At 41.9% G+C, this 25,222-nt stretch overlaps 1 protein-coding gene across 3 annotated transcripts in view; it reads right to left on the bottom strand.

The window, feature by feature from the left end:
* Positions 1-22,428, bottom strand: part of SLC35B4 (solute carrier family 35 member B4) — a 38,892-nt gene extending 16,464 nt beyond the window's left edge. For 2 of the 3 annotated variants that reach the window (XM_040471918.1, XM_040471919.1), the window contains exons 1-2: positions 22,169-22,428; positions 15,420-15,533 (exon numbers count right to left, since the gene is read on the bottom strand). In XM_040471918.1, coding sequence (XP_040327852.1) covers positions 15,420-15,533; positions 22,169-22,245 — 191 coding nt within the window. In that variant the 5' untranslated portion in view covers positions 22,246-22,428. The remainder of the gene's footprint in view (positions 1-15,419; positions 15,534-22,168) is intronic. The other variant, XM_040471916.1, reaches the window with a different exon arrangement.
* Positions 22,429-25,222: the final 2,794 nt, after the last annotated feature.

Here is a 25,222-nt window from a genome sequence, read left to right as displayed (position 1 = left end):
GTGAACAGCAACAGAAATAGCGATACTAAAAAGAACCTAGAATTACAATGGCCAGGATGGAGAACGTTCCAGTTAGGTGAGGCCATTTAAGAAGTGCATTTGAAAGAAAGGATTCCCAAATTAGACACAACGGGATACCTATTTTACATGGCAAGCACAAGCCTCCAAAACGTTTCAAAATTCCCAAAGTTTTATTAAAAAGACTCAGTGTAGGGGCGCCTGGGTGGCGCAGTCGGTTAGGCGTCCGACTTCAGCCAGGTCACGATCTCGCGGTCCGTGAGTTCGAGCCCCGCATCAGACTCTGGGCTGATGGCTCAGAGCCTGGAGCCTGTTTCCGATTCTGTGTCTCCCTCTCTCTCTGCCCCTCCCCCGTTCATGCTCTGTCTCTCTCTGTCCCAAAAATAAATAAACGTTGAAAAAAAAAAATTTAACATAAAAAGATTCAGTGTAAAAAGCTCGTGAAAATGAGAAAAGGTACTTCAAACGAGACTGTAAGGCCAGTGTCACCCTACTGTTCCCCTCCAGCCTTTGAGTACTCATCCTGGTCAACCTGGGTGAACTGCCTTTTACTCTAAAGAGACTATTAAGCAGTCACTTGCAGAATAAGACTAATTGAGGCTATCGGTGATACTCTTCAGATATCTTTCACTCCGTGGTCAAAGGTCAAACTAAAGTCCATACTTGAATAATTTTTTTAATGTTTATTTATCTTTGAGAGAGAGAGAGAGAGAATGCAAGCAGAGGAGGGGCACAACGAGAGACAGAGACAGAGAGAGACAGAGGGAGAAGAGAGAGAGAGAGAATCTGAAGCATGTTCCAGGCTCTGAGCTGTCAGTACAGAGCCTGACGCAGCGCTTGAACTAGTGAGGTGCAGGATCATAACCTGAGCCAAAGTCGGACGCTTAACCAACTGAGCCACCCAGGACCCCCTTTAGTTGAATAATTTCTTAAACCTAGGGAGGATCCTCAAGAGTTTTTGTAAATATATTACCTGAGCCCAGCTGAGAGAGGAAAATAAAAATCTGCATTGTCTCTTCCTTTCCAAATCCAGTTCCAGTGGTTACTGATCCTTTCTCTCACGGAAACAGCTATTTCCCTGCTTGTCTCCTTTTATATCCTAAGAACTTGACTGGCTTTCTGCCTGCCTGGGGCATGCAGGCAGTTGATTCTTTCCTCGGCTATTGTTGAGAGTGATCTAGATTCTCCCAAGACAGTATCTTTTACACCCTTTCTGAGGACCCCTCTTGGGTTCATTGTTGAATCCTCCCAGAATTATTTACTGTTTGCCCTGACAAAATATTTGAAAGGATTTAATAACTTTATAATCAAGAATTGGTTGCTGATATTCAGAGCCTGACAGCAATTTTTATGTCAAGGCCTTCTCCCCCAAGCTATTATGAACCTGGAGACAAAGAAGACATTCTCATTTTTTTTAAAAGGCTTTTTAAAAGTAATCTCTATATTCAGGAGCTGGAACTCACAACCCTGTGATCAAGAGTCACAAGCTCTATCAACTGAGCAAGCCAGGCACCCTGAAAGAAGACATTCTTTTTTTTTTTAAGTTTATTTATTTATTTTGAGAGAGACGGAGAGAGCGAACAGGGGAGGGATAGAGAGAGAGGGAGAGAGAGAATCCCAAGCAGGCTCCATGCTGTCAGTACAGAGCCCCAGATGGGGCTTGAACTAACAAACCGTGAGACCATGACCTGAGCCAAAACCAAGAGTCAGACGCTTAACCAACCTTAACCAACCAAGCCACCCAGCCGTCCAAAGAAGATACTCTTATAGCTAGATGGGTGTGTCAGTACTTTGATATCATTTAGGGGGCAATCCAATTCTTTGAGGAATTAATAGCTGTTCTTGTTTTAGAAATCTAGTCTTTACAAGACCGGAGCGGTGGTTCAAAACTATTCAAAGACTACCAATCCCTTTTGCCAATCCCCAAACCTACCCTATCTCAAAAGTCTTGTAAGTGTAAAAATTCCGACTTTAAGGGAACAAAAATCCTAGTAAGAGAAGCTTTTATTCTTTCTCAGTGCCTTTAAGATGTAAATGTCCAATGTTCTCCAAGGTCTTCTCTAGGAAATTCTATCTGGTCCATCCCTTTAAAATGCAAATTTCAGAAGCGCCTGGGTGGCTCAGCCGGTTAAGCAGTTAAGCAGTTAAGCGTCCAACTTTCCGCTTAGGTCATGATCTCACGGTTTGTGAGTTCAAGCCCTGCATCGCGCTCTGAGCCTGCGGCCTGCTCTGGATTCTCTGTCTCCCTCTCTCTCTGACCCTCCCCCACTTACACTCTGTGTGTGTGCCTCTCTCAAAAATAAACAAACATTTAAAAAAAATTTTTTTAATGCAAATTTCAGGTGGGGCGCCTGGATGGCTCATACAGTTAAGCTTCCGACTTCAGCTCAGGTCATGATCTGGTGATTAGTGAGTTGGAGCTCAGTGACAGGCTCTGTGCTGAAAGCTCAGAGCCTGGAGCAGGCTCAGATTCTGTGTCTCCCTCTCTCTCTGCCCCTCCCCAACTCGCATTGTCTGTCTCTCTCTCTCAAAAATTAAAAAAAACATTCTTAAAAAATTTTTTTAAAAAGAAAAAAGGAAAAAACAAAAGGAGGAGAGGTTATTTGGAACTCGACTTGCCAAAGAGAAATACAAATCTTAGGTGTCTTCATAAATACTAGAAAAATCTTTAGCTATCTAGACTGATAACCTTATCCCACCTACCAGAAAAACAACTTGGATCTAACTTTTAGAATTAGTAAATTCCGTACCTATTTCACAGCAATACTTTAAAACCTGAAGCTATAAGGGCTCTCTGTCTATATGTTCACGTGTACCTGTATTTACATGCTGTAATTCTGTGCTATTTTCTACTTCTAGATGGTATTGCTAAAATTAATTTGTAAGAGCTCTATTCAGTTGGTTTGAGGGCAAGCACTTGTAAGGATTGGGCATTCTAAAATTCTCAAACAGACACTAAGCCAAACATATTACAAGTTCACATGGTCTGAAAAGAAATATTCGATATAAAAGCTAGTTTAAGGTTGATGGCTTAATTAAAACAGATATGTCTTTACAGTTAAAACACTACATATAAAATGTATTCTCCTTGAGTTTACTAGCCAAGTAAGTTCATATTGTCTCTTATAAGATCTATCAACAAAAATTAATAGCTTAGGATAATGGCTGACTTTGTCTAATGTTTAATACAGCTTTTACAGGTAATCTAAAAATAGTTACCAGGGCACCTGACTCACTCAGTTGGTAGAACATGCGACTGATCTCAGGGTCAAGTTCAAACCCCACACTGGGCATAGAGCTTACTTAAAAATAATCATAGTTATTAAAGACAAGTAAATTAAACAACATAAAAGTTTATAGATGAGCTTTTCTATGATATTTATGTCTACTTATAGAGTTTTCCCTTTTTTTTTTTTTTGGTAAGCTAAAACCTTAAAGTTTTGCTGAGTTAGGTTAAATGATGAGTTAAGCTAAAATCATTAAAACTCTAGGTCATTTCTGGAAGTAGAAGTGATGAAGGAGCATAAGGCAAGCGGACACCCTACAAACTATCTCCCCCCACCCCCATCCCTAGGTGGGATATGTTTTATATTCCTCAGGCACTCCTTGCTGCCCAAGAACAAAGCAAAGGACAGAAAACAAATGGTTAAACTGACAGTCTCCATCAGTTTACAAATATCTTAGTAAATTACAAGAAAAAGGCAATCTTATCAATAGCCTAACCTCCATGAACTCCCTCCCATCTTAATGATAATGCTTTGCTAGAGGGAAAAACCACCTTAGCTTGATAATAGCTAGGCCTCCAGTAATTATCTTTAGCATATGGAAAATCCCTTTAAAAAACCTCCTCTTGACTTAATCTCTCCTAACTCCACAGTACATAACCCCAGTGCAACTCTTTCTGCCCAGGGGTCCTGTCCCACGCTTTATTTAATAAAATCACCTTTTTGCACAGAAGCCGTCTTCAAGAATTCTTTCTTGGCCATCAGCTCTGAACCCCACCATCACTCCAAAACCCCACCAGGAAGATCCTAGGCTCTCCTCATACTAGAAAACTATCAAATCACCCTAAATACCCAGAAATTGACCTGAAGACTAGCAGACGAAGTCCACAACTAAAGGTAGAGAAGAGCCACATCAAAGAAGGTAGGAAGTGCGGATATAAGGTTTGGGAGAGACATGAATCCAGGCCACTACGGTGGGGAAGGAGCTGTGGTCACGGAGAAGGACAAGAGATAGAGTAACATGTGGGAACAGACTAACCCAAACATATTACAAGCTCACATGGTCTGAAAAAAAATATTCGAGATAAAAGCTAGTTTAAGGTTGATGGCTTAATTAAAACAGACCTGTCTTTACAATTACATGGGGAGAGCGTGGGGAAAACAAATCCCCACAGCAACTGGCCTGGACAGTGAGAGGGGCTGAATTTCATTCATGAGTTCTTGCAACCAGGCTTAAAGCCTGGAGTTCTAAAGGTCAGCAGGCTTGGCTCCGACAGAGCCCCAAGGCACTGGGCCTGCTCTTAGACCCAAGGCAGGGTAAACAGCCTGAGGACATACAGTGATTTGAAGAGTGCCTGGGGCACACAGTGCTGAGGTTAGTTGCTCCTCTGAGACTCGTCCCAGAGAGGCAGCTAACAGAGAGACCCCTCTGGGGGTACAAAGGAACTGGCAGGAGGCTTTCCCTCCCCTGCCCCTCAGCATAAACACAGAACCATTGTCCAAGAACCAGCCCAGCAGACACTGGCCACCTAACCTGCTGACAAGGCTGGAACTGCCCCTCCCGGTCATGCTTGCCTCAGACCCAGCAAGGCGGGCCCCCAGAAGACCAGCCCAAACCCGGGCCCACAGCACCTATCTTCTGACCTGGAAGTTTGGCAGGGCCTTGGTTCCAGCAGCAGTGGCTCATTTCACAAGCAGACCGCAGCACTAGTTAAAGCACACCACATTCAGGCCAGAGACTAAACACTGCCCACAACAGGCAAAGAAAGGCTCTGCAGAGGTCTGAAGGATAAAGCAGTCAGAACACAACAGCGAAGCACGAGCAGCACGCATTGGAGAAACTCCCTGAAGCAGCAGGCCCTGGGTAACAGGGGACACTACGCTGTAGGGCACTGCACGACCTCTTCTTCAGAAGGCCAATGCCCTCAAGATCAAGAGACATAGCGGAGAGAAATAGGCACAGAGACTTAGACAAAATGAAAAGACAGAGGCATCTGTCCCAAATGACAGGACAAGGCCATGGACAGAGATCTAAGTGAAACATATGTAAGTAATATGCCTGACAAAGAGTTTAAAGCAATGATCATAAAAATACTCTCTAGACTTTAAGACAGAGTAATGGAAAGTAACCATGCTGAACAACAACAAAAATTATGCAAAACGAGAACAGACTTAGGGAACTCAGTGACTCCATTAAACATAAATGCATTTGCATTATAGGATTCCCACAAGAAGAAGAAGAAAGAAAAAAGGGGTAGAAAATTTATTTTCAGAGATAATATCTGAAAAGTTCTCTAATCTGAGGAAGGAAACATATCCAGATCCAGGAGGCACAGAAAACCCCTAACAAAATCAACAAAGGGAGATCCAGACCAACACATATTATATTAAAATGGCAAAACACTAATAAAGAAAAAAATTTAAAGCAGCAAATAAAATAAAATAAAATCAGCAAAACAAGAGAGTTACATATAAGGGAAACTCCATAAGGCTATTGGGATTTTTCAGCAGAAACTTTCCAAGCCACAAATGAGTGGCATGATATATTTAAACGTCTGAATGGGAAAAATATGCAACCAAGGATACTCTATCCAGTAAGGCTATCACTCAGAATAGATAGAGAAAGAGTTTCCCAAACAAAACAAGAAAACAGGTAATAAAATGGCAATAAATACATATCTATCATAATTACTTTGAATGTGAATGGACTAAATGCTTCAATCAAAAGACACAGGGTGACAGAATGAATAAAAAAAAAAAAAGACCCCTCTATATGCTACCTACAAAAGACTCATTTTAGGCCTAAAGACATCCACACATCAAAAGTGAGGGGATAGAGGAACGTTTGTTATGAAAATAGATGTCAAAAGAAAGCTGGAGCAGTAACACTTATGTTGAACAAAGTAAACTTTAAAAACAAAGACTGTAAAAAGTAAAGACTATAACAAGAGACAAAGAAGAACACTAAGTAATAATAATAATGACAATCCAACAAGATCTAACAACTGTAAATATTTATGCACCCAACATGGAGGCACCCAAATATATAAAACAGTTAATAACAAACATAAAAGAACTAATTGATAATAATACAATAATACTAGGTGATTTTAATACCCACTTATATGAATAAATCATCTAAACAGAAAACCAAACAAGGAAACAATGGCTTTCAATGACACACTGGAACAGATGGATTTAGCAGACATATCCAGAACATTCCATCCTAAAACAGCAAAATACATTCTTTTCAAGTACACATGGAACATTCTCCAGAACAGATCACATATTAAGCCACAAAATAAGCCTCAACAAATTCAAAAAGGCTGAAGTCATACCATACATCTTTTCTGACCACAAGGCTATGATACTAGAAGTTAACCACAAGAAAAAATCTGGAAAGATCACAAATTCGTGGGGGTTAAATAACATGGTACTAAACAGTGAATGGGTCAATCAGGAAATAAAAGAGGAAATTTTTTTTTTTAATTTTTTTTTTAACGTTTATTTATTTTTTTGGGACAGAGAGAGACAGAGCATGAACGGGGGAGGGGCAGAGAGAGAGGGAGACACAGAATCGGAAACAGGCTCCAGGCTCTGAGCCATCAGCCCAGAGCCCGACGCGGGGCTCGAACTCACGGACCGCGATATCGTGACCTGGCTGAAGTCGGACGCTTAACCGACTGCGCCACCCAGGAGCCCCAAAAAAGAGGAAACTTTAAAAGTACACAAAAACAAGTTAAAATGAAAACACAATGGTTTAAAACCTTTGGGATAGGGCTTCTGAAGTGGCTCATTTAGGTAAGTGGCCGACTTCGGCTCAGGTCATGATCTGGCAGTTCGTAAGTTTGAGCCCCACATCAGGCTCTACATTGGCCGCTCAGAGCCTGGAGCTTGCCTCAGAATCTGTGTCTCCTTCTCTCTCTCTGCCCCTCCCCCAAACGTGCACGTGTGCAAGCTCTCTCAAAAATAAACCTTAAAAGAAAACGTAAAAAAATAAATAAAACCTTTGGGATGCAGCAAAGCAGTTTTAAGAAGGAAGGGTTTTTTTGTTTGTTTGTTTTTTTAAGTTTATTTTTAAGACAGAGAGTGAGTGAGCAAGCTCAGGGGAGGGGCAGAGAGAGAGCAAGAAAGAGAATTCCAAGCAGGCTCTGTGCTGACAGCACAGAGCCCCCATGCAGGGCTCAATGTCACAAACCATGAGATCACAACCTGAGCTGAAATCAAGAGTCAGACGCTTAACCAACTGAGCCACCCAGGTACCCTAAGAAGAAAGTTTATTGCAGTATAGGCCTACCTCAAGAAGCAAGAAAAATCTCAAGTAAACAACCTACCCTTACATCTAAAGGAGCTAGAAAAAGAACAAATGAAGCCTAAAGCCAGCAGGAAGAATGAAAATAATAAATATTACAGCAGAGGGGTGCCTGGGTGGCGCAGTCGGTTAAGTGTCCGACTTCAGCCAGGTCACGATCTCGCAATCCGTGAGTTCAAGCCCCGCGTCAGGCTTTGGGCTGATGGCTCAGAGCCTGGAGCCTGTTTCCGATTCTCTGTCTCCCTCTCTCTCTGCCCCTCCCCCGTTCATGCTCTGTCTCTCTCTGTCCCAAAAATAAATAAACGTTGAAAAAAAAAAATTAAAAATAAATAAATAAATAAATAAATAAATAAATATTACAGCAGAAATAAATGATATAGAAACCATATTTATATACATATATGTATATATACTGTGTGTACATGCATACATATACATATATATGTATATGTATAAAATAAATCAATGAAACTAGGAGCTGGTTCTTTGAAACAATTAATAAAACTGATAAACCTCTAGCTAGACTTATCAAAAAAAGGAACCAAATAAATCAAATCACAAATGAGAGAGAAAAAATAACAACCAACATGACAGAAATATAAACAATTGTAAGAGAATATTATTAAAAACTATATGCCAACAAACTGGACAACCTAGGAAAAAATGAATACCTAGAAACTTGTAAGTTACCAAAACTGAAACAGGAAGAAATAGAAAACCGGAACAGACTAATACAAGAAACTGAATCAGTAATAAAAAAATCTCCCAATAAACAAAAGTCCAGGACCAGACGGCTTTACAGGTGAATTCTACCAAACATTTAAAGAAGAGTTAATACATATTCTTCTCAAACTGTTCCAAAAAAAAAGAAGGGAAGGAAAATTCCAAATTCATTCTATGAGGCCAGCATTACCCTGATACCAAAACCAGATAAAGACACCACACACACACAAAAGAAAAAAAGACAGAGAGAGAGAGAGAGAGAGAGAGAGAGAGAGAGACAATGAACTATAGGCCAACATCTCTAATGAACACAGATGCAAAAATCCTCAACAAAAATACTAACAAACTGAATCCAACAATACATTAAAAAAAATCATTCACCAGGATCAAGTAAGATTCATTCTTGGTTTGCAAGGGTAGTTCAATATTCACAAATCAATCAACATGATACATCACATCAATAAGAGAAAGGATGAGAACCATACAATCATTTCAATAGATGCAGAAAAAGCATTTGACAAAGTACAACATCTATTCATGATAAAAACTCTCAACAAAGTAGGTGTAGAGGGAACACACCTCAACATAATAAAGGTCATATATGAAAAGCCCACAGCTACAACCATCATTAATTAGGAAAAACTGAGAACTTTTCCGCTAAGATCAGGAACAAGATAAGGATATCCATCCCACTCCTTTTATTCAACTTAGTACTGGAAGTCCTAGCCACAGCAATTAGACAACAAAAAGAAAAAAAGCATCCAAAGCGATAAGGAGGAAGTAAAATGTTCACTATTCGTAGATGACATGTTACTCTATACACAAAACCCTAAAAGACTCCATCAAAACATTGCTGGAACTAATACACGAATTCTGTAAAGTCTGAGGATACAAAATCAATCTATAGAAATCTACTGCATTTCTATACAACAACAATGAAGCAGCAGAAAGAAAAATTAAGAAAACAATCCCATATATAATTGCAGCAAAAGTAATATGATACCTAGGAATAAACTTAACTAAAGAAGTGAAAGACCTGTATTCTAAAAACTATAAAGAAATTTGGAAATGACATAAAGAAATGAAAAGACATTCTGTGCTCATGGACTGGAAGAAAAAATATTGTTATAATATCAATACTACCCAAAGTAATCTACACACTCAATCTACACATTCAATGCAATCCCTATCAAAATACGAAGAACATTTTTCACAAAACTAGAACTAACAATCCTGAAATTTGTATGGAACCACAAAAGACCCCTAATAGCCAAAACAATCTTGAAAAAGAAAAGTAAAGCTGGAGGCATCACCACAACTCCAGACTTCAAATTATGTTACAAAGTTATAGTAATGAAAACAGTAGGATACTGGTACAAAAACAGACACAGAGATCAGTGGAACAGAACAGAAAATCCAGAAATGGACCCACAATTATATGGTCGACTAATCTTTGACAAAGCTGGAAAGACCATCCAATGGAAAAAAGAGTCTCTTCAACAAATGGTGTTGGGAGAACTGGACAGCAACATGCAAAAGAATGAAACTAGGCCACTTTCTTACACCAGACACAAAAATAAATTCAAAATGGATTAAGGACCTAAATGTGAGATCAGAAACCATAAAAATCCTAGACGAGAGCACAGGCAGTAACTTCTCAGATGCTCGCTGTAGCAGCTTTTTTCTAGACAGGTTCCCCAAGGCAAGGGAAACAAAAGCAAAAATAAACTATTGGCACTACATCAAAATAAAAAGCTTCTGCACAGCAAAGGAATCAATCAACAAAACTAAAAGGCAGTCTATGGAATGAGAGAAGATATTTGTGAATGACATATCTGAAAAAGGGTTAGTATACAAAATACATAAAGAACTTATAAAACTCAACAGCAAAAAACAAATAATCCAATTAAAAAATTAAAAAATAGGCAAAAGACATGAACAGACATTTTTTTCCAAAGAAGACATACAGATGGCCAATGGACAATGAAAAGATGCTCAGTGTCACTGATCATCAGGGAAATGGAAATCAAAACTACAATGAGATATCACCTCACACCTGTTAGAAAGGCTAGTCAACAATGCAAGAAACAAAGGTGTTGGCAAAGATGTGGAGAGAAAGGAACGCTCTTGCACAGTTGGTGGGAATGCAAACTGGTGCAGCCACTGTGGAAGACAATAGGGAGGTTCCTCAAAAAGTTAAACACAGAATTATTCTACGATCCAGTAATTAAACTATTTACCCAAGGAATACAAAAACACTAACTCAGAGGGATACATGCACCCTGATGTTTACGGAATTATTTATAATAGCGAAGATATGGAAGCAGCCCAAGTGTCCATCAGTTGATGAATAAAGAATAAAAAAGAATGAAAATCTTTTCAGCCATAAAAAAGAATGAAATCTTGCCATTTGCAACAACATGGGTGGAGCTAGAGGATATAATGTTAAGCAAAGTCAGTCAGAGAAAGACCAATACCATATGATTTCACTCCCTTTGGGAGGGAGAGAGAAAAACCAAGAAGCCGACTCTTAACTGCAGAGAACAAACTGGTGGTTATCAGAGGGGTGGGGGGGTGAAGGATGGGTGAAGTAGGTGATGGGGGCTAAGGAGTGCACTGGTCATGAGGAGTACCTGGTGATCCACAGAACTGCTGAATCACCATACTGTACGTGAAAAATTACTGTAACGCTGTATGTTAACTAACTGGAATTAAAAACTTTTACAAGATCTAGATCATTTCCAAATAAGACAAAATACTAAAACATTAATTGCTAAACATAAGTTTCTCTAATTTTGGCCTCTTATTGAAGAGAAACTAAAAGATATGTGGATGTTAATACTGCATTGGAAAATTTTAAAAGGCATACGCTTTTTAAATTTTGAAATGTATTCAATTCTAATCAATGTATGTAATTAAAGCTACTAAAAATAATCAAAATAAAAAATAAATAAAAATAATAAGGAAAACATTTCTGTGTGGCAGGAAAGTAGGATGTGTTTTCAGGAGAAAAAGGTATGAGAAACGGAGATCATGTAGCTGGGGCACAGGCGTGCACAAGCGCATGCGTGGCTCTGGGGGTCCCAAACAGACCAGGTTCAGCCACTGGCCACTGAGGGAATCCAAAGGCAGAGAGACGAGGGGTGGTGGCACGAGGAATTTATTTCAGTGATGCCAAGGGCGGGAAGACAGGGGACTAGCATCTGAGAGACTATCTCCGAAGTGCTGAAAATACTCTCAGGTTTATATAAAGAAAATGTGGGCAAAGTGGGTGAGTTCGTGCAGGTGGGCAGAGGGAGTCAAACTGGCCACTATCTTGGAGTCAATCATGGGTGGGGTCTTGCTGGTCCTTACTGCTTGAGGGGGCAGTTTCAGTTCCCTTCATGGGACACCTTGCCTGCTGGATCTTCAGCTTGAGCCAAGAGACAAGCTAGAGAGAAGAACCCAGCTAGAATTTGAGGTCAAAATGGAGTCAGCAGAAGTTCTCTTTCAATACAGTTTTTGTTAAGGGGAAAGGAAGTCGCTTTGTCCTAAAACGAGGCTGGTTGTTTAAAGAGAAAAGAAAAAACATAGGACAAAATTGGAACGTAGGGGGAAAAAAGTTGTAGGTTTGCAGAAAAAAGAATCTTTAAACGGGAATGTTCATGTGTGGTCAAGCTGGTTAAGATGAAAATAAATGTATTTTAAAAAATGAGTTTTGGGGGTGCCTCTTGGCTCAACTGGGGTATGTGTTCGACTCTTGATTTCCACTTAGGTCATGATCTCAAGGTTTGTGAGATCAAGGCCAGTGTGGAGCATGAATCCTGCTTGAGATTGTCTCTCCCCCTCTCTCTCTGCCCCTCCCCTGCTCTCTCTCAAAATAAATAAATAAACATTAAAAAAAGGAATTATAAGCTGGCACTAAATAAGAATTTGGTTTTCTTTCTGTTAAAAGGACAAAGTTTTCTTGGGCTTTTGATCTGATTTAGGTAAGACTAAAAACTTATTTTAAGTATTGGGTTTCATAATCATCTGTGATCTTATTTAGGGAAGTGCTTTAAAACCTTTTTAAAAAATATTTTTGTCTAACTTCCTAAATGAAGTCCTTTTCACTTAGAATATTTCAAAGCACTTGCTAAATGAATTAGGTTTATTTGATATGTATATTACATGGAAAGCATTGTCAAAAAAGTAACACTAAGCCTTTATGTCATATTTGTAAGACTGTGGCACATGTGAATAAAGTCTATTCCCCTCACTGCCAGACTTTTGCCATCCTAATGTCCTTGTAACTTGGCAACCTCTGATATTTAAATAACCTTTATTTCAGGATAAACAATCTCCCTGCGCACCTAACTTTTCACAAACAAAATTAGAATCTCATTGTCAACTCCCCTAAATTGACACTGCTGAGTTAAAGAGCTCCTACCAGAAGATATTCATGATTTATAATTCACTCCTTTTGACAGGTCCCTGTTTCCCTGATTAGGGATAGATGCATGAGGCTATGATAAAGAACTGCTCCTTAATTCTTAAAATTACTGCAAAAACCTGTTAAAACAATAGCAGCTCAACAAATATCCTTAAACTCTCTAGCCAAAGCTCTCCCTGATAATGGAATAATTCTTAATTATCTGTTGGCTGACCAAAGAGGTGTCCATGCTGTGGCAAACACCACCAGCTATGCCTAGACTGACACTTCTGGGGACACTGAAACTCAATTATGTAAGATCGCTTGGCTTAAGAAGGTGACTCTTTCCAAAGGGTCTTTCTTTGACTTATTTGATTTTGATCGGTTTGGGTCTTGGGGACCACAGCTCTAAAGTGCACTCCACATACTGGGATTTATCCTGCTTATAGTAATGATAATCATCTCCCTGCTGCACTGTATTCTTTCAAAAGCTTTAAATGCATATAGGCACTAACCACCAAGCAAATGATCTCCCTAAGACTGGAACATCTAAGGAACAAAGAAAATAACGGATTTAAGGAGCATGAAGCTGTAACCTGTGAATATCATAGAGGTTAAGACCTATGGATACCACAAAAAGGAACCAAAACTTCAAGAACTTTAGAGCGGTAACTGAGAGTGATGCTAACGCCTTAAATTTTTATCACATATCTCAGCTAAGCTGACAGTCTGATCAAAAGGCGGTAATTTGTTAAAAGAAAACGGCAGGCCCAAAATGGTGCCACTTAGGTTATGAACCCAAGTCAGTAAACGGAGACCTAATTCCTAACCCAACTGCAATTTCAACCCTCCACCCCTCCCCACCCCCCGGAATACAATCTTTTATCGGTCAACATAGAATTTCCTGGCCAATACTAGGGAATTTTCTGATAGACCCGTTCTCCCCTTAAGAGACAACCTTGCCTAAACGATTCATATCTTGCTAATAAATTCCTTTCTTCTTCTTTAATGTCCTCTGCCTTTAAAAGCCTTTCTCTTCTTCAGCTCAGTGGAGTTCCCCTCTACTTGCTAGATGTGATAAGGCCTGATTCATGAATCATTTAATAAAACCAATCAGATCTTCAAATTTACTTAGGTGAATTTTTTTTAACACTGGGAACAACTATTTTCACAGTTTCTAAATAATATACTATTGGTGACTTCACAAGGTTTCTTGCCAAATTTTCTTAGTCCTATCTTGAAAGGATGCCATTTGGAGATAAAGAGAGTTCATCAAGGTCTTTTAGGATAGTGAATTTCCAACTATTCCACATTGCTGTCTACATAGCACAGCCTAGAAATTGCTCCTGGCAATGAAGGACATGCCCATGATGTCAAGATTTTGATGGTAGCTTCTTCTCACATAGAAAATAAAACAGCCAGCACGATGGACACACGTGGAAGTATGACTGTTAGGGCAAGACCCTGGGGGGGCCTCAAAAGGCAGGTTAGGCAGCTAGGCTCTCCTCTGAGCCTACTGGTGACCCCTGAGTGCTTGGGGGAGGTGGGGGGCGGTGTCACAATACAATGGTAGGAAATCATAACACAGGGATGCAGGGGTGGGAGACAAGAGGCCGGCCAGCTAGGGCACCATTTATAAAAGCTAATGATGAGGGTGAACGTGTTCCTGAACTGTGCTAGTGGCAGCCAGAATGGAAAGAAATAGTGGGAGGAAGGGGGAAAGGGTCAGAGGAATCAAAAATGCTGGGGCTCCTGCTGGGATAGAAATGTTGGTCTCAGGAGCAGAAAGTTTTATGTCGATATTAAAGCCAATGGAAAACAATGTGTTCAAGAATACTTAGCATTGCACTGGGAAACTCAGAAGTACAATATTAGTAACAAAATTCAGCCAGATTCTCTACAGCAGACTACTCAGGAATGCTGCAAGAGAATACCAACAAGGATGAGCCTTAACTAGTCCTCTGATACATTCACACCAGAAAACCCCTGTCAAAGGAATTTAGTAACAGGATTCTACTACAGACTGACAACTGGATGCATTACATTTTTACCTCAAGTCCGTCTCAGCGAGAATGCTGAATTTCCAACACGCTGTTCATTAGAAGAGCTGTCCTGTTTCCTATTTGACCCCATGAGTACAGTTATGCAAATGTGGACAAAGGGGTGGAGGTCTGGAATTAACAATTTTGCCTTAGCTTACCTTTCATTTTCTTTTAATTGAGGGGAAGTTCACGAAACACAAAATCAACCATTCTGAAGTGAATAATTCGGTAGCGTTCAGTATTCACAAGGCTGCGTAACCACCATTTCTGTTTATTCCCCAAACCCCGTCATTTTTAAAAAGGAACAATAATACCGCTCTTAGTGTATCTGATAACTTTACCAACATGAGGATAGCATACATAACTATTAAAAAAAAAATCTGTGGTCACACTAAGCCTTTAACCAACCATTTACTACACACACACACACACACACACACACACACACACACACAGTGTTGTCTCCATCATAATTCATAATTCATTTTCTGCATTTAATATGTTGTGAAACTACAGGAGTTTTATTCTAAAAATAGTCTCCCTGTAGTTTCACAACATATTAAATGCAGAAAATGAATTACCCTTATTATTCTTCTAATACCTTTGACACAGATCTTATGCACAGATGCCTCATTCTCCTTTATCTAGGTACCAGAAAAGTTCTGAACTTCTTTAAAACAAAGGCGAAAAGAGACTTCAATGTGCCATACCTGATTGGGATGGCTGGCCGCTTCCTTCCCAAATCAGCTTCAAAGAGGAAGCCTTCCACGGCAATAAATAAAAACTGTGCAAATGTCACAATGTTCCCACATCCTGGATGCTTCCTGTGTAGTAAATGACAAAAAGGTAAATAAGGTACGAAAAGCTGAGATAAAGGGCACCAACACTTGTAATACTGATAGTTCAGAATAACAGGGAGGCCTGATTTCCATTACCCACTGTGCTTTATCTCCGGTTTCACAGCCTGTGGATCACACACAACCATCAACCGAGCTCACAGAGAAGAGTGTCAAGGTTTCTTATTTCACTCTTCCCTGGTTGTAGCAGGCCATGAGTAAGAAGCACTCTGATGCATTCATTCTTAGGACCACGATACAACTTTCCTGGTAAGCTGGAGGAAGTGCTCGTATGTGGGATCCTCAGTGAAGCACAAGGACTTTAGGCAGGATCCCAGTCAGCTTGAGCAGCAAAGTCCAGCACAGAAATACACCGAGGTCTCCGGGAACGTTCACATAGCCTCCTGACCAGGAACCACGGAGACTACTATTAATGGAAGACATGCACCCGCTTTGGTGACAGGGCCACCACCTTAGATAAGGTCCCCAAGGGACAACTAGTTCTTGGGGCGGAGAGATTCATACTCTTTTTCGAAGTCTCAAGCACAGATATGCATACAGCACATGAACCGGTATCTGATGCATCTGCGGAGGGGTGATCAGGAAGAAAATGTCTACAGACAAAGGATCTCTGGCCAGAGTAAGGAGAGATAAGGAGCAAAACGAAGAAAAGACTGAAGAACACTCCCATCATCTACCGTTCCCCACAACTCTTAACACAGATCTATCAGGTACTCGACAGATGGTGAAACTGAATCGAACCTCTTCAGGGATCCATGCAAGGGTTGAGCAATCTTCCACAGTGACTGTTAGGAACATATTTATAAGACAGAAAAAAAAAAAAAATCCTTCTGACCTCCCTCTTGAAACACTCTGCGAAAACTGGTCACTTAAAAGGCCTGTGGTTTTGAGTCTGTCTTCTATTAGGTTCTGCTCAGTCACTGGAAGAAGTACAAAGCGAACCGTTGTCTTTGTTTCTGTGAAGCTTCCAGATTTCTCATATGACCAGTATTTTTCAGGCTTCATATTCTGTGTTCTCATCTTGACCAAGGACATTTATTTACCAGAGGCTAGTGAGTAGAGGGATTCTTGTATTGCAAATGTACTATCACATTGAAAATAATGCTATTTAGGGGCGCCTGGGTGGCTCAGTCGGTTGAGCGTCCGACTTCAGCTCGGGTCATGATCTTACAGTCTGTGAGTTCGAGCCGCGCGTCGGGCTCTGTGCTGACAGCTCAGAGCCCGGGGCCTGTTTCAGATTCTGTGTCTCCCTCTCTCTCTGACCCTCCCCCGTTCATGCTCTGTCTCTCTCTGTCTCAAAAATAAGTAAATGTTAAAAAAATAAAAATAAAAATAAATAATGCTATTTATTAAAAACAACCCCAATTCTCTCTTGGTGGTGTTAAGATTAAACTGCAGTGCCAAGGAGACAAGCTCTTAAATAATGCCCATCAGGCGTAAAAGGGACAACTCAACATGAGCCTCTCCCGTGCAGAGCTCTGTTTACCATCTGGAACAGAACCACTGTTCCTCTTCGGTCTCTACCGCCTGTGGAGGTGTCCCCGAAAACGACTGCTTTATGTTCAACCATCTCTTTTAGCATTTACGTTCAAGGGACAGGGATAAACGAGGCACAAAACCATAAATAATCACGTAAGACATCTACCTCCCTTGAAGAGCTAATTAGAACCATTAGCCGACATAGGGGTGACGGGAGAAGGTACTTCAGTTCTAGATAGTTCCTGGCACGGTTCTTGTTCAACTCAGGCTAGGCTGCTCTTTAAAACCCCATGTGCCTGAGAAGCCTCACCGCTTCCCTCCCCCCACCCCCCGCCAGGTCCACTCAGACTGCTGTGGGGTAGGGCCCTGGAACCCGGACTTTTCAAAGCTTTCCACGTGATTCTAGTGGGCAGCCAGAGCTGAGAACCACTAGTGTAGGTCTAGGGAGAGGGCGGAAGATGTGGGGGGAGGTGTGTGTGTGTGTACCCACCCATGTAAGATGTGTGGGTAATTCTCACATGCTCTCACAGAGTTGAGAACCACTGTAGTCCACGGTGGTTAAAAGAACACAATGGCTGGGGCGCCTGGGTGGCTCAGTTGGTTAAGCTTCGGACTTCGGCTCAGGTCATGATCTCACAGTTTGTGAGTTCAAGCCCCGCATCCGGCTCTGTGCTGACAGCTCAGAGCCTGCAGCCTGCTTTGGATTCTGTGCCTCCCTCTCTCTCTCTCTGCCCCTCCCCTGCTCAGGCTCTGTCTCTGTCTCTCTAAGATAAATTTAAAAAAAAAAAAAAGGAAAAAAAAAAAGCACACAATGACATGTAGGATCCAGGTCTCTACCACTTACTGTGTGAGAGTAGGAGTTTATTCTCCTAAGTCTTGTTTCCTTATTTTTAAAATGGGAACAGTATTAGTTCCTATCTCACCTCACTAGTTTATTGTAGACAAGCCAGTCCCTGAAAAGTACTTAATAGCGTGCCACAGAGGCAAAAAGGCCCTAGGATCTCGCACACTGAAGGCCTTCAATCAAAGTATAATTAACTCTTCTAAAAAGGCATTTATCTTGACCAATTTTTCTCACTTATAAAAATGCAAGTGATACAGTTTTCAGTTTGTAGCGAGGATCCAGTGAGAGAATATGTATCAAGTGCCAAACACAAGACTTAGCCCAAAAGGGGCTCATCAAGCTTCCTCGCTTCCTCCTGTTTCCTTTTTACCAACAGATTAGGTCATTCCCATTAAAGAACAATTACGGAGGGGTGCCTGGGTGGCTCTGTTGGTTAAGCCCTCGACTTCAGCTCAGGTCACCATCTTGTGGTTCCTGGGTCTGAGCCCTGCCTCAGGCTCTCTGCCGTCAGCACAAAGCCCACTTCTGATCCTGTCTCCCCCTCTGCCCTTTCCCCTTTCCCACTCTCTCTCAAAATAAATAAATAAACATTAAAAAACAAAAGGACAATTACGGAGAACCTATTATGTGTCAAATTCGGTGCTAGGGAGCTCCCAATGTGAAGACCTGATCCCTGAGCCCTTAAGGATGTGACCATGTACTGAGGAAGCCAAACATGGAATCTGAAAACAGTAAGCACCTGATGCCACACAGAGAAGGTCAGAGGACTGCCCGTGTCCAATTCGTCTTCGCGCCCCTACTCTCTGGGCACAACATCTGGCCTTCACTCAAGGAGCTGAAGGGGAGGGTGCCTCCCTTTAAGCAAATAGGACCTAAAATAGTAGTACTGTATGAAAGATAAAAAGAAACCATTTATTTCAAAAAATGATTCACAAGTGTATTCCTCACAGGACCTTTGAAAAGGCATAATGATTTTTAGTTTTATCTTTATTTTACAGAGGTAGTTATTATTACGCCCATTTCATTGCTAAGGACTCAGGTAAGTCTCCCAGAGCCACATGGCACATAAATGATGCGTGCAGACTCCCTTATATTATTGTTTACAATTCAGTGGTTTCTCGTATATTTAAAACTGTGCAGCCATTACCATTTTAGGGCATTTCCAAAAGAAATCCCATACCCTCCCCCTATCCCTTGACAACCCTATTCTACTTCATCTCTATCTCCATAGGATTTTTAAATCTCCCTAATGTACTCACATAATTAATTTTTTTAAAAAAATCAACAGCATTTTCGGGAACACACCACTGCCAGTGGAACTATTTGTTTTAACTTGAATAATTCATATTTTTTTTCATTTTAAAACTTCAGCATTAAAAACTTGGATCCTTTTCCCTAAATCACTTGTTCTCTTGGACTTTATTCCTTAGAAATTATAATCACCAATGGCAAACAGTTTCTCTTACTTTGAATTCTCTTTGGCAAGAATTCAAATTTTGACTTCAAAGATGAGCACCTCCGAAGGGAAAGAAATCTACGCCTTTCGTATTTCTTATTCTAGATTTAGGAAACTTCCTTACTTGAGTCAACGTTACGCACTTGATCGTAAAACCAAATGGAAAAAAGAAAATGTTTCAGACTGTTCTCCCGACGTAAGGCACGCAATACCTTCCCTGGCTAGTTAGCTGATATGGGCGCATCCTGTTTCCAAGCTCTTTCAGGAGGGAGATGAAGGCATCCATTCATTACTTCACATCTGTTCTGTACACTGCATGGAGCTTTTTATTTTAGTATAGGTCCCAATTATAGATATAAAAATCAGAAAGAAAAACCTAAATTTATTTTCCAATTTGGGGAAGATGGATAAAGACGTGTGCTTCTTCCTACAGGTCACTCTAGCTTTCCATGTGTATTTAGTGTTCTAGTTGCCTCTTTATTAGGACACATAATGGTTCCAAGGAAGCCATAGGAGAAGCAGAGTTCCTGCTCTATAAAAATTTATGAGCTTTCCACCGTGATGTCCCAAGATAAAGTCAAAAGTGATGAGGAGGCCAAATCTACAAAGAACCATAAAGGCCATCTGGTTCAACCAGCTCTCATTTTATTGATCTTTGGCATGGTAAGTCGTGAGTTGCCCAAGCAAATCAGGAAAAAGCTGCTACTCAGCCTGATGTATGCCACCCACTACATTAACAAATGTACCCCTCACAGCTTTATGAAAACCCACTGCTGTACTGCAAAGAGCCAGATTTATAAAAAAGGTTAAAGAAGGAGGATTTGTTTATAAATTATTCAGACTGTTCTACATAGAAGCTCCTACAATTCACAGAAGCATTAGATTTATCCACGGCTTTTCATGAGCAGCTCATAAAGCAAGGTTTACCTGTACTGAAAGTTTAGAAGGGGAAGGTCAGTGTGCTTCAGGCGCTTTGCATCTCATTCAATCCTTCAAAACCCTGTGGGTCTGGCAGAGCGACCACCAGCCTTTTGAAGTTCAAAGAGCAGACTCAGGAGATGAAGTAATTTAGCCAAGAGCTCACACTTAGTCAAGAGGACCTTCAGTTGCTACATACTCTGAAGTCACACAGCCTTTGGTAGGATTTAACTTAATGACATATTCAACACAACTATTACACTATTATTCTCTGACTTTCATTTCCGTGGCTGACGGGATTTTATCATCTTAATATTTTTAAGTCAATTTCCGAAGTGATCTTACTTTGAAGTTTGTAAGACTAACAACCAGATACATTTTTTCTTTCCATTTTTAAACCTCTCTCCACCTACTCCCCAAAGAAGTGACAGATCTTTATCAACACTTTCTGCATAAAATTTCAAGCTCTTTAACAGCAAAAATTAACCAACACCGTAAGTAAACTGATTGCTTCAGAATGACGTATCAATGGGATCATGAAAATAAAATACATTTCCAGTAGCCTCCACGTGAGAAACTGACCAAAATTCTGTGGGACGCTCAAGTTCAAAAATAACAGAGGGGCTGCAGACGGTACTAGACTAGAGTTTAGGTATCCTGGATTCTAGTTCTGGTTCTGTCACTTAAATTTACAGTAAAAGGGGGCGCCTGGGTGGCGCAGTCGGTTAAGCGTCCGACTTCAGCCAGGTCACGATTTCGCGGTCCGTGAGTTCGAGCCCCGCATCAGGCTCTGGGCTGATGGCTCAGAGCCTGGAGCCTGTTTCCGATTCTGTGTCTCCCTCTCTCTCTGCTCCTCCCCCGTTCATGCTCTGTCTCTCTCTGTCCCCAAAATAAATAAACGTTGAAAAAGAAATTAAAAAAAAATTTACAGTAAAAGACCATCTACCTTCTTGGGACCTGTCTCACTTTCAGTAAAAGAGATTATAATTTCTGACCTATTTGGTACACAAGATTGTTCGGATGATCAGTAGAGATGTCCAGATTCAGAAACATGGCCACAGATATTATTTTATTTTACAGGCAGAAAAGGGAGACCCCAGAACCAAGACTTGAGATTTTTTAATGCTGAGCCTTTCTTTTCTAGTCTACCTGTTATCTTTTCTGTAACAACAGTTTCCATCCACTGAACTTTACGCACTACTCAGTATCGAGTGCCACCTCAATAAAGCCAACCTGGTCTCCTTTTGGGAACGTGTCATAATCATTCTTAAAGTTACGCTTCCAACGTTTATTTATTTTTGGGACAGAGAAAGACAGAGCATGAACGGGGGAGGGGCAGAGAGAGAGGGAGACACAGAATCGGAAAAAGTTACGCTTCCAAATGCATGCTTCTCAATTCAAAGGCTGTAACATCTTAGAGCTGGAATTCCTCTCTCCGGTCAAGGGGACGGGCTCTCTGAATAAAAACCCACTCTACTACATCGCTGGGAGGTATGCTGGGTCGAGTGCTCCCAGCCATCTCTAAAGCCAATAAAACAAACGTTTTGGAGAGCCACATTAAAGAAACTTTCTTTGCAGGGAGTACAAAATCAGACTGCTTTAGAAGTCAAAAAGCTTTGCCCAAGTCAAACGCGTGGCATTAACGGAATCGAGAAGAGGTGGAAGAAACCTGGGTTCTGCCACGAGCTTCCTGCCGACCTTGGACCCGTCACGAGAAAAACTGCAGGCTTCTGTCCCCAGTGCGTGAGGACGGCACCCGGGGCGCTTCCCTCCGAGGGATGCTGTGAAGCTGGTGGACGGGACAGCGGGCAGCGCGCGGAACCACGGGGCAGCCGACTCCGCTGGCCGTGCTACCCGGGCCCCCGCGCGCCGCCAGCGGGGGTGCGGCCCGCGAAGGTCACTTACCGGGCCAGGAGCTCTAGGAAGATCACGTTACTGCAGCAGCCTGCGAACACCAGGCCCACCGCGAACGCCGGGCGCATGACCGGTGCCGGGGAAGGAGAGCGAGCGCGCACAAGCAAGCGCCCGCTTATACCGCCACCCTAAGAAGCCCGGCTGCTGCGTTCGCCGCGGCACAGAACATCCCCACCGCCCTGCAGCGCTGCTCTCCTCCGGAGCCACCACCGACGCTGCCGGCCGAGGAGCTGTAGTTCGCAGTCGGCTCCGGCCCCATTCATCCGAGGGGGTGTCCCGGTCCCGGCCAGACTACACATCCCAGGATGCCGCGCGCCCTTACGCCTGGCTGCCGTTCCCGCCTCAAGGTTCTTCCGCCAGAGAAGAGAGCGGGAGGAGACGCCCGTCATGCCTAGCGCGGTAGGAGGACGCGGGGCTTGCTGGGAAGTGAAGTTCCAATGCTGTCAACGTGGTTTCTCTCCAGGCCTCCCAGGCTCAGGAAGGGATTCAACCGTCGCTGTAACAACAAACTCAAAGCTGATGGCACTAGAACTACAGACCTGTGATTAATTGATTGTCAGAAGCGTTACCACCTGAAACAATTCTCCTGAATTGAGTGAAAGTAGAAATCCCTATGAACTTGCTTGTCTACGAATAGAAACTTGGCTGAGCCCCTAATCATCTCCGCTATCCCAGGCAACTTCTTTGAGCCTGAGTATCATCCTAGCTAAAGATGGGAACGGTAATGCCTATCTTACCTGGTTGTTGTGAGGCGCCACAATCACATCACCTGTGGATCTTGTTTAAATGCAGACTACGATTCCCTAGAACTGTGGTGTTTCCTGAGATTCTGTGTTTCTAGTATGTTCCCAGGTCACGCTGATGCTACTGGTCTGTGGACCACACTTGGAAGAACAGACACGCATAAAACAGATGACTCTGGAGACCCCTCTATCCCACCCCTCCCACTGGTTCGGGGACTTTCTGCCAGCCAACCTGTCTTTAGTCTCCTCCTTCCTCATAGCTTGTGATTGTTCTCAAACAAACTTATTTTTGTTGTTCATTTTGCCATCAGATATCTTTAAAGAGTGATCTAAATTCATAGTTGCTGCTTTTGACTCCGATCAAAGCGAGATTATTGAAAGCAGTCTCATTCAGACCTCTCTAATAACCTCCTAATTGTCAAAGCCATGCACCACGGGCTTAGTTTACTTGACGTTGCAGTGGCTTTTGACAATGAAAACTCCATCTTCTTGACATTCTCTTGTCCATCTGCTTATAAGACATGGGTCTCCTGTTTCTCTTGCTACTTCTCTGACTTATGTCTTTCAGTTTTGTTTGCAGGCTTTTCCTCCTCTGCCCCAAGTCTTCCGAAATTCCATGATGTGTCCCTCTTCTGGTAGCGCTAAACGCTTTCTATTGGTGATCGCATCTCTAATTTCAACCATCAGTACATGTAACTGTGAGCCTGTGTGTGTATATGTGTACATGTTCAGCCCCAATTTCCTATGTGCCTTAAATAAAACTGCTTATTTGACTTCTTCACCAATATATCCTTGTAAACCCTTCAGCTTAAGCATGTACACAGTTCATTATCTATGTCCCATAAAGCCCCTTATTTCTATTATGGACATTGTCCACACCTATTCTCTTTGGGCAAAAACGTGAAAGATTTTCACAGTCTTCCTCTCCCTCCCACCACACGTTTATTTGATCTCTACGTCCTGTCAGTTCTCCAGATTCCAGACTCTCCATCCAATTATCCTCCTGTAAAAACCTTTGAACACATCTTGGTACCTTCAGCCTCTGCCTTCTTCAACCCATCCTCCACGCTGTCCCCAGACTGTGTTTCAAAAAAAAAAAAAAAAAAAAAAACTCTCTATGTCACACTGCTATTCCAAACTGTTCTAGTTGTCTAGTACTGTGTAATAAACCACCCTGAAATGTAGTGATTCATGATACAGCGTAGAGCTGAAAAAATTCTTTCTTACAGTCCTTATGTTGACCACGTTCAACACATTCTCCATTGGGGTTTCTGATGCAGTTGTGGTCAGATGTCAGCTAAAGTTGGAGTCACCTGAAAGCTTGACTGGGCTGAGGAATAGTTCTTCTCACATGGTGTCTCTTACGCTGTGTTTCCTCACAATACCGCGGACTCAGGACAGCTGGACTTCTTATACGATGACGGGCTCCCCTTGAAACAAGTTTTCCAAGAAATCGAGGCAGAAGCCACAATGGCCTCAGAAGTCACGCAGTGTCACTTATAACCAGATTCTATTGGTTTCATTGGCCAACCCAGATTCACTGTGGGAGAGGACTAAAAAAGGCATCAGGGGTGTGTGGTGGGCAGGGGTGGGGGCAGAAAGGCATCTGTGAAGGCTATCTACACAGCACTTGTTGGCTCCTCATGCAAAACTCACACTTGCAGAAGGTGTGCAAACGTGTCACAATCAGACCTCAGCTCACCTCTGTGGCTTCATCTTTTGCCATTCTTTCCAGTGCTACCAGGAATCCTGCCACATCAAACGCTCTCTATTCTCTGCATTTATGGTGACTTTCAAAATTCACATCCCTGCCCATGCTTAGAACACCCTTACCCTTTTCTCTTTGGCCACCTCTTACTCATCCTTTTACAGAGGACAGTGGAGCGAGTATATGCTTCCACACCGTGCAGAGGGAAGGTCCCCTCTCAGACACCACTTTTCTTTTAAAAAAAAGTTTTTAATTTTTTAATGTTTATTTATTTTTGAGAGAGAGAGAGCGAGAGAGCATGGGGGAGGGGCAGAGAGAGAAAGAGAGGGAGACACAGAACCCAAAACAGCTCCAGGCTCTGAGCTGTCAGCACAGAGCCAGATGTGGGACTCGAACTCACGGACCGTGAGATCATGACCTGAGCCGAAGTTGGACACTTAATTGACTGAGCCACCCAGGTGCCTCAAAGACGCCACTTTTCTATGTGTAGCTTTTCAATTCTTGGCTCCCTCTTCCACCTGCAGCACTCCATCTATGCCTAAATTAATCCACGAATCACGTTGTATTATAGTTGTCATTTTCAACTTGTCCCTT

The sequence above is a fragment of the Herpailurus yagouaroundi genome, unplaced genomic scaffold (assembly GCF_014898765.1).
Source record: "Herpailurus yagouaroundi ecotype Mexico unplaced genomic scaffold, PumYag 100, whole genome shotgun sequence".
Lineage (NCBI taxonomy): Eukaryota > Metazoa > Chordata > Mammalia > Carnivora > Felidae > Herpailurus > Herpailurus yagouaroundi.
Note: the sequence above shows the minus strand (reverse complement) of the source record. Positions and strands in the feature narration are given on the sequence as shown.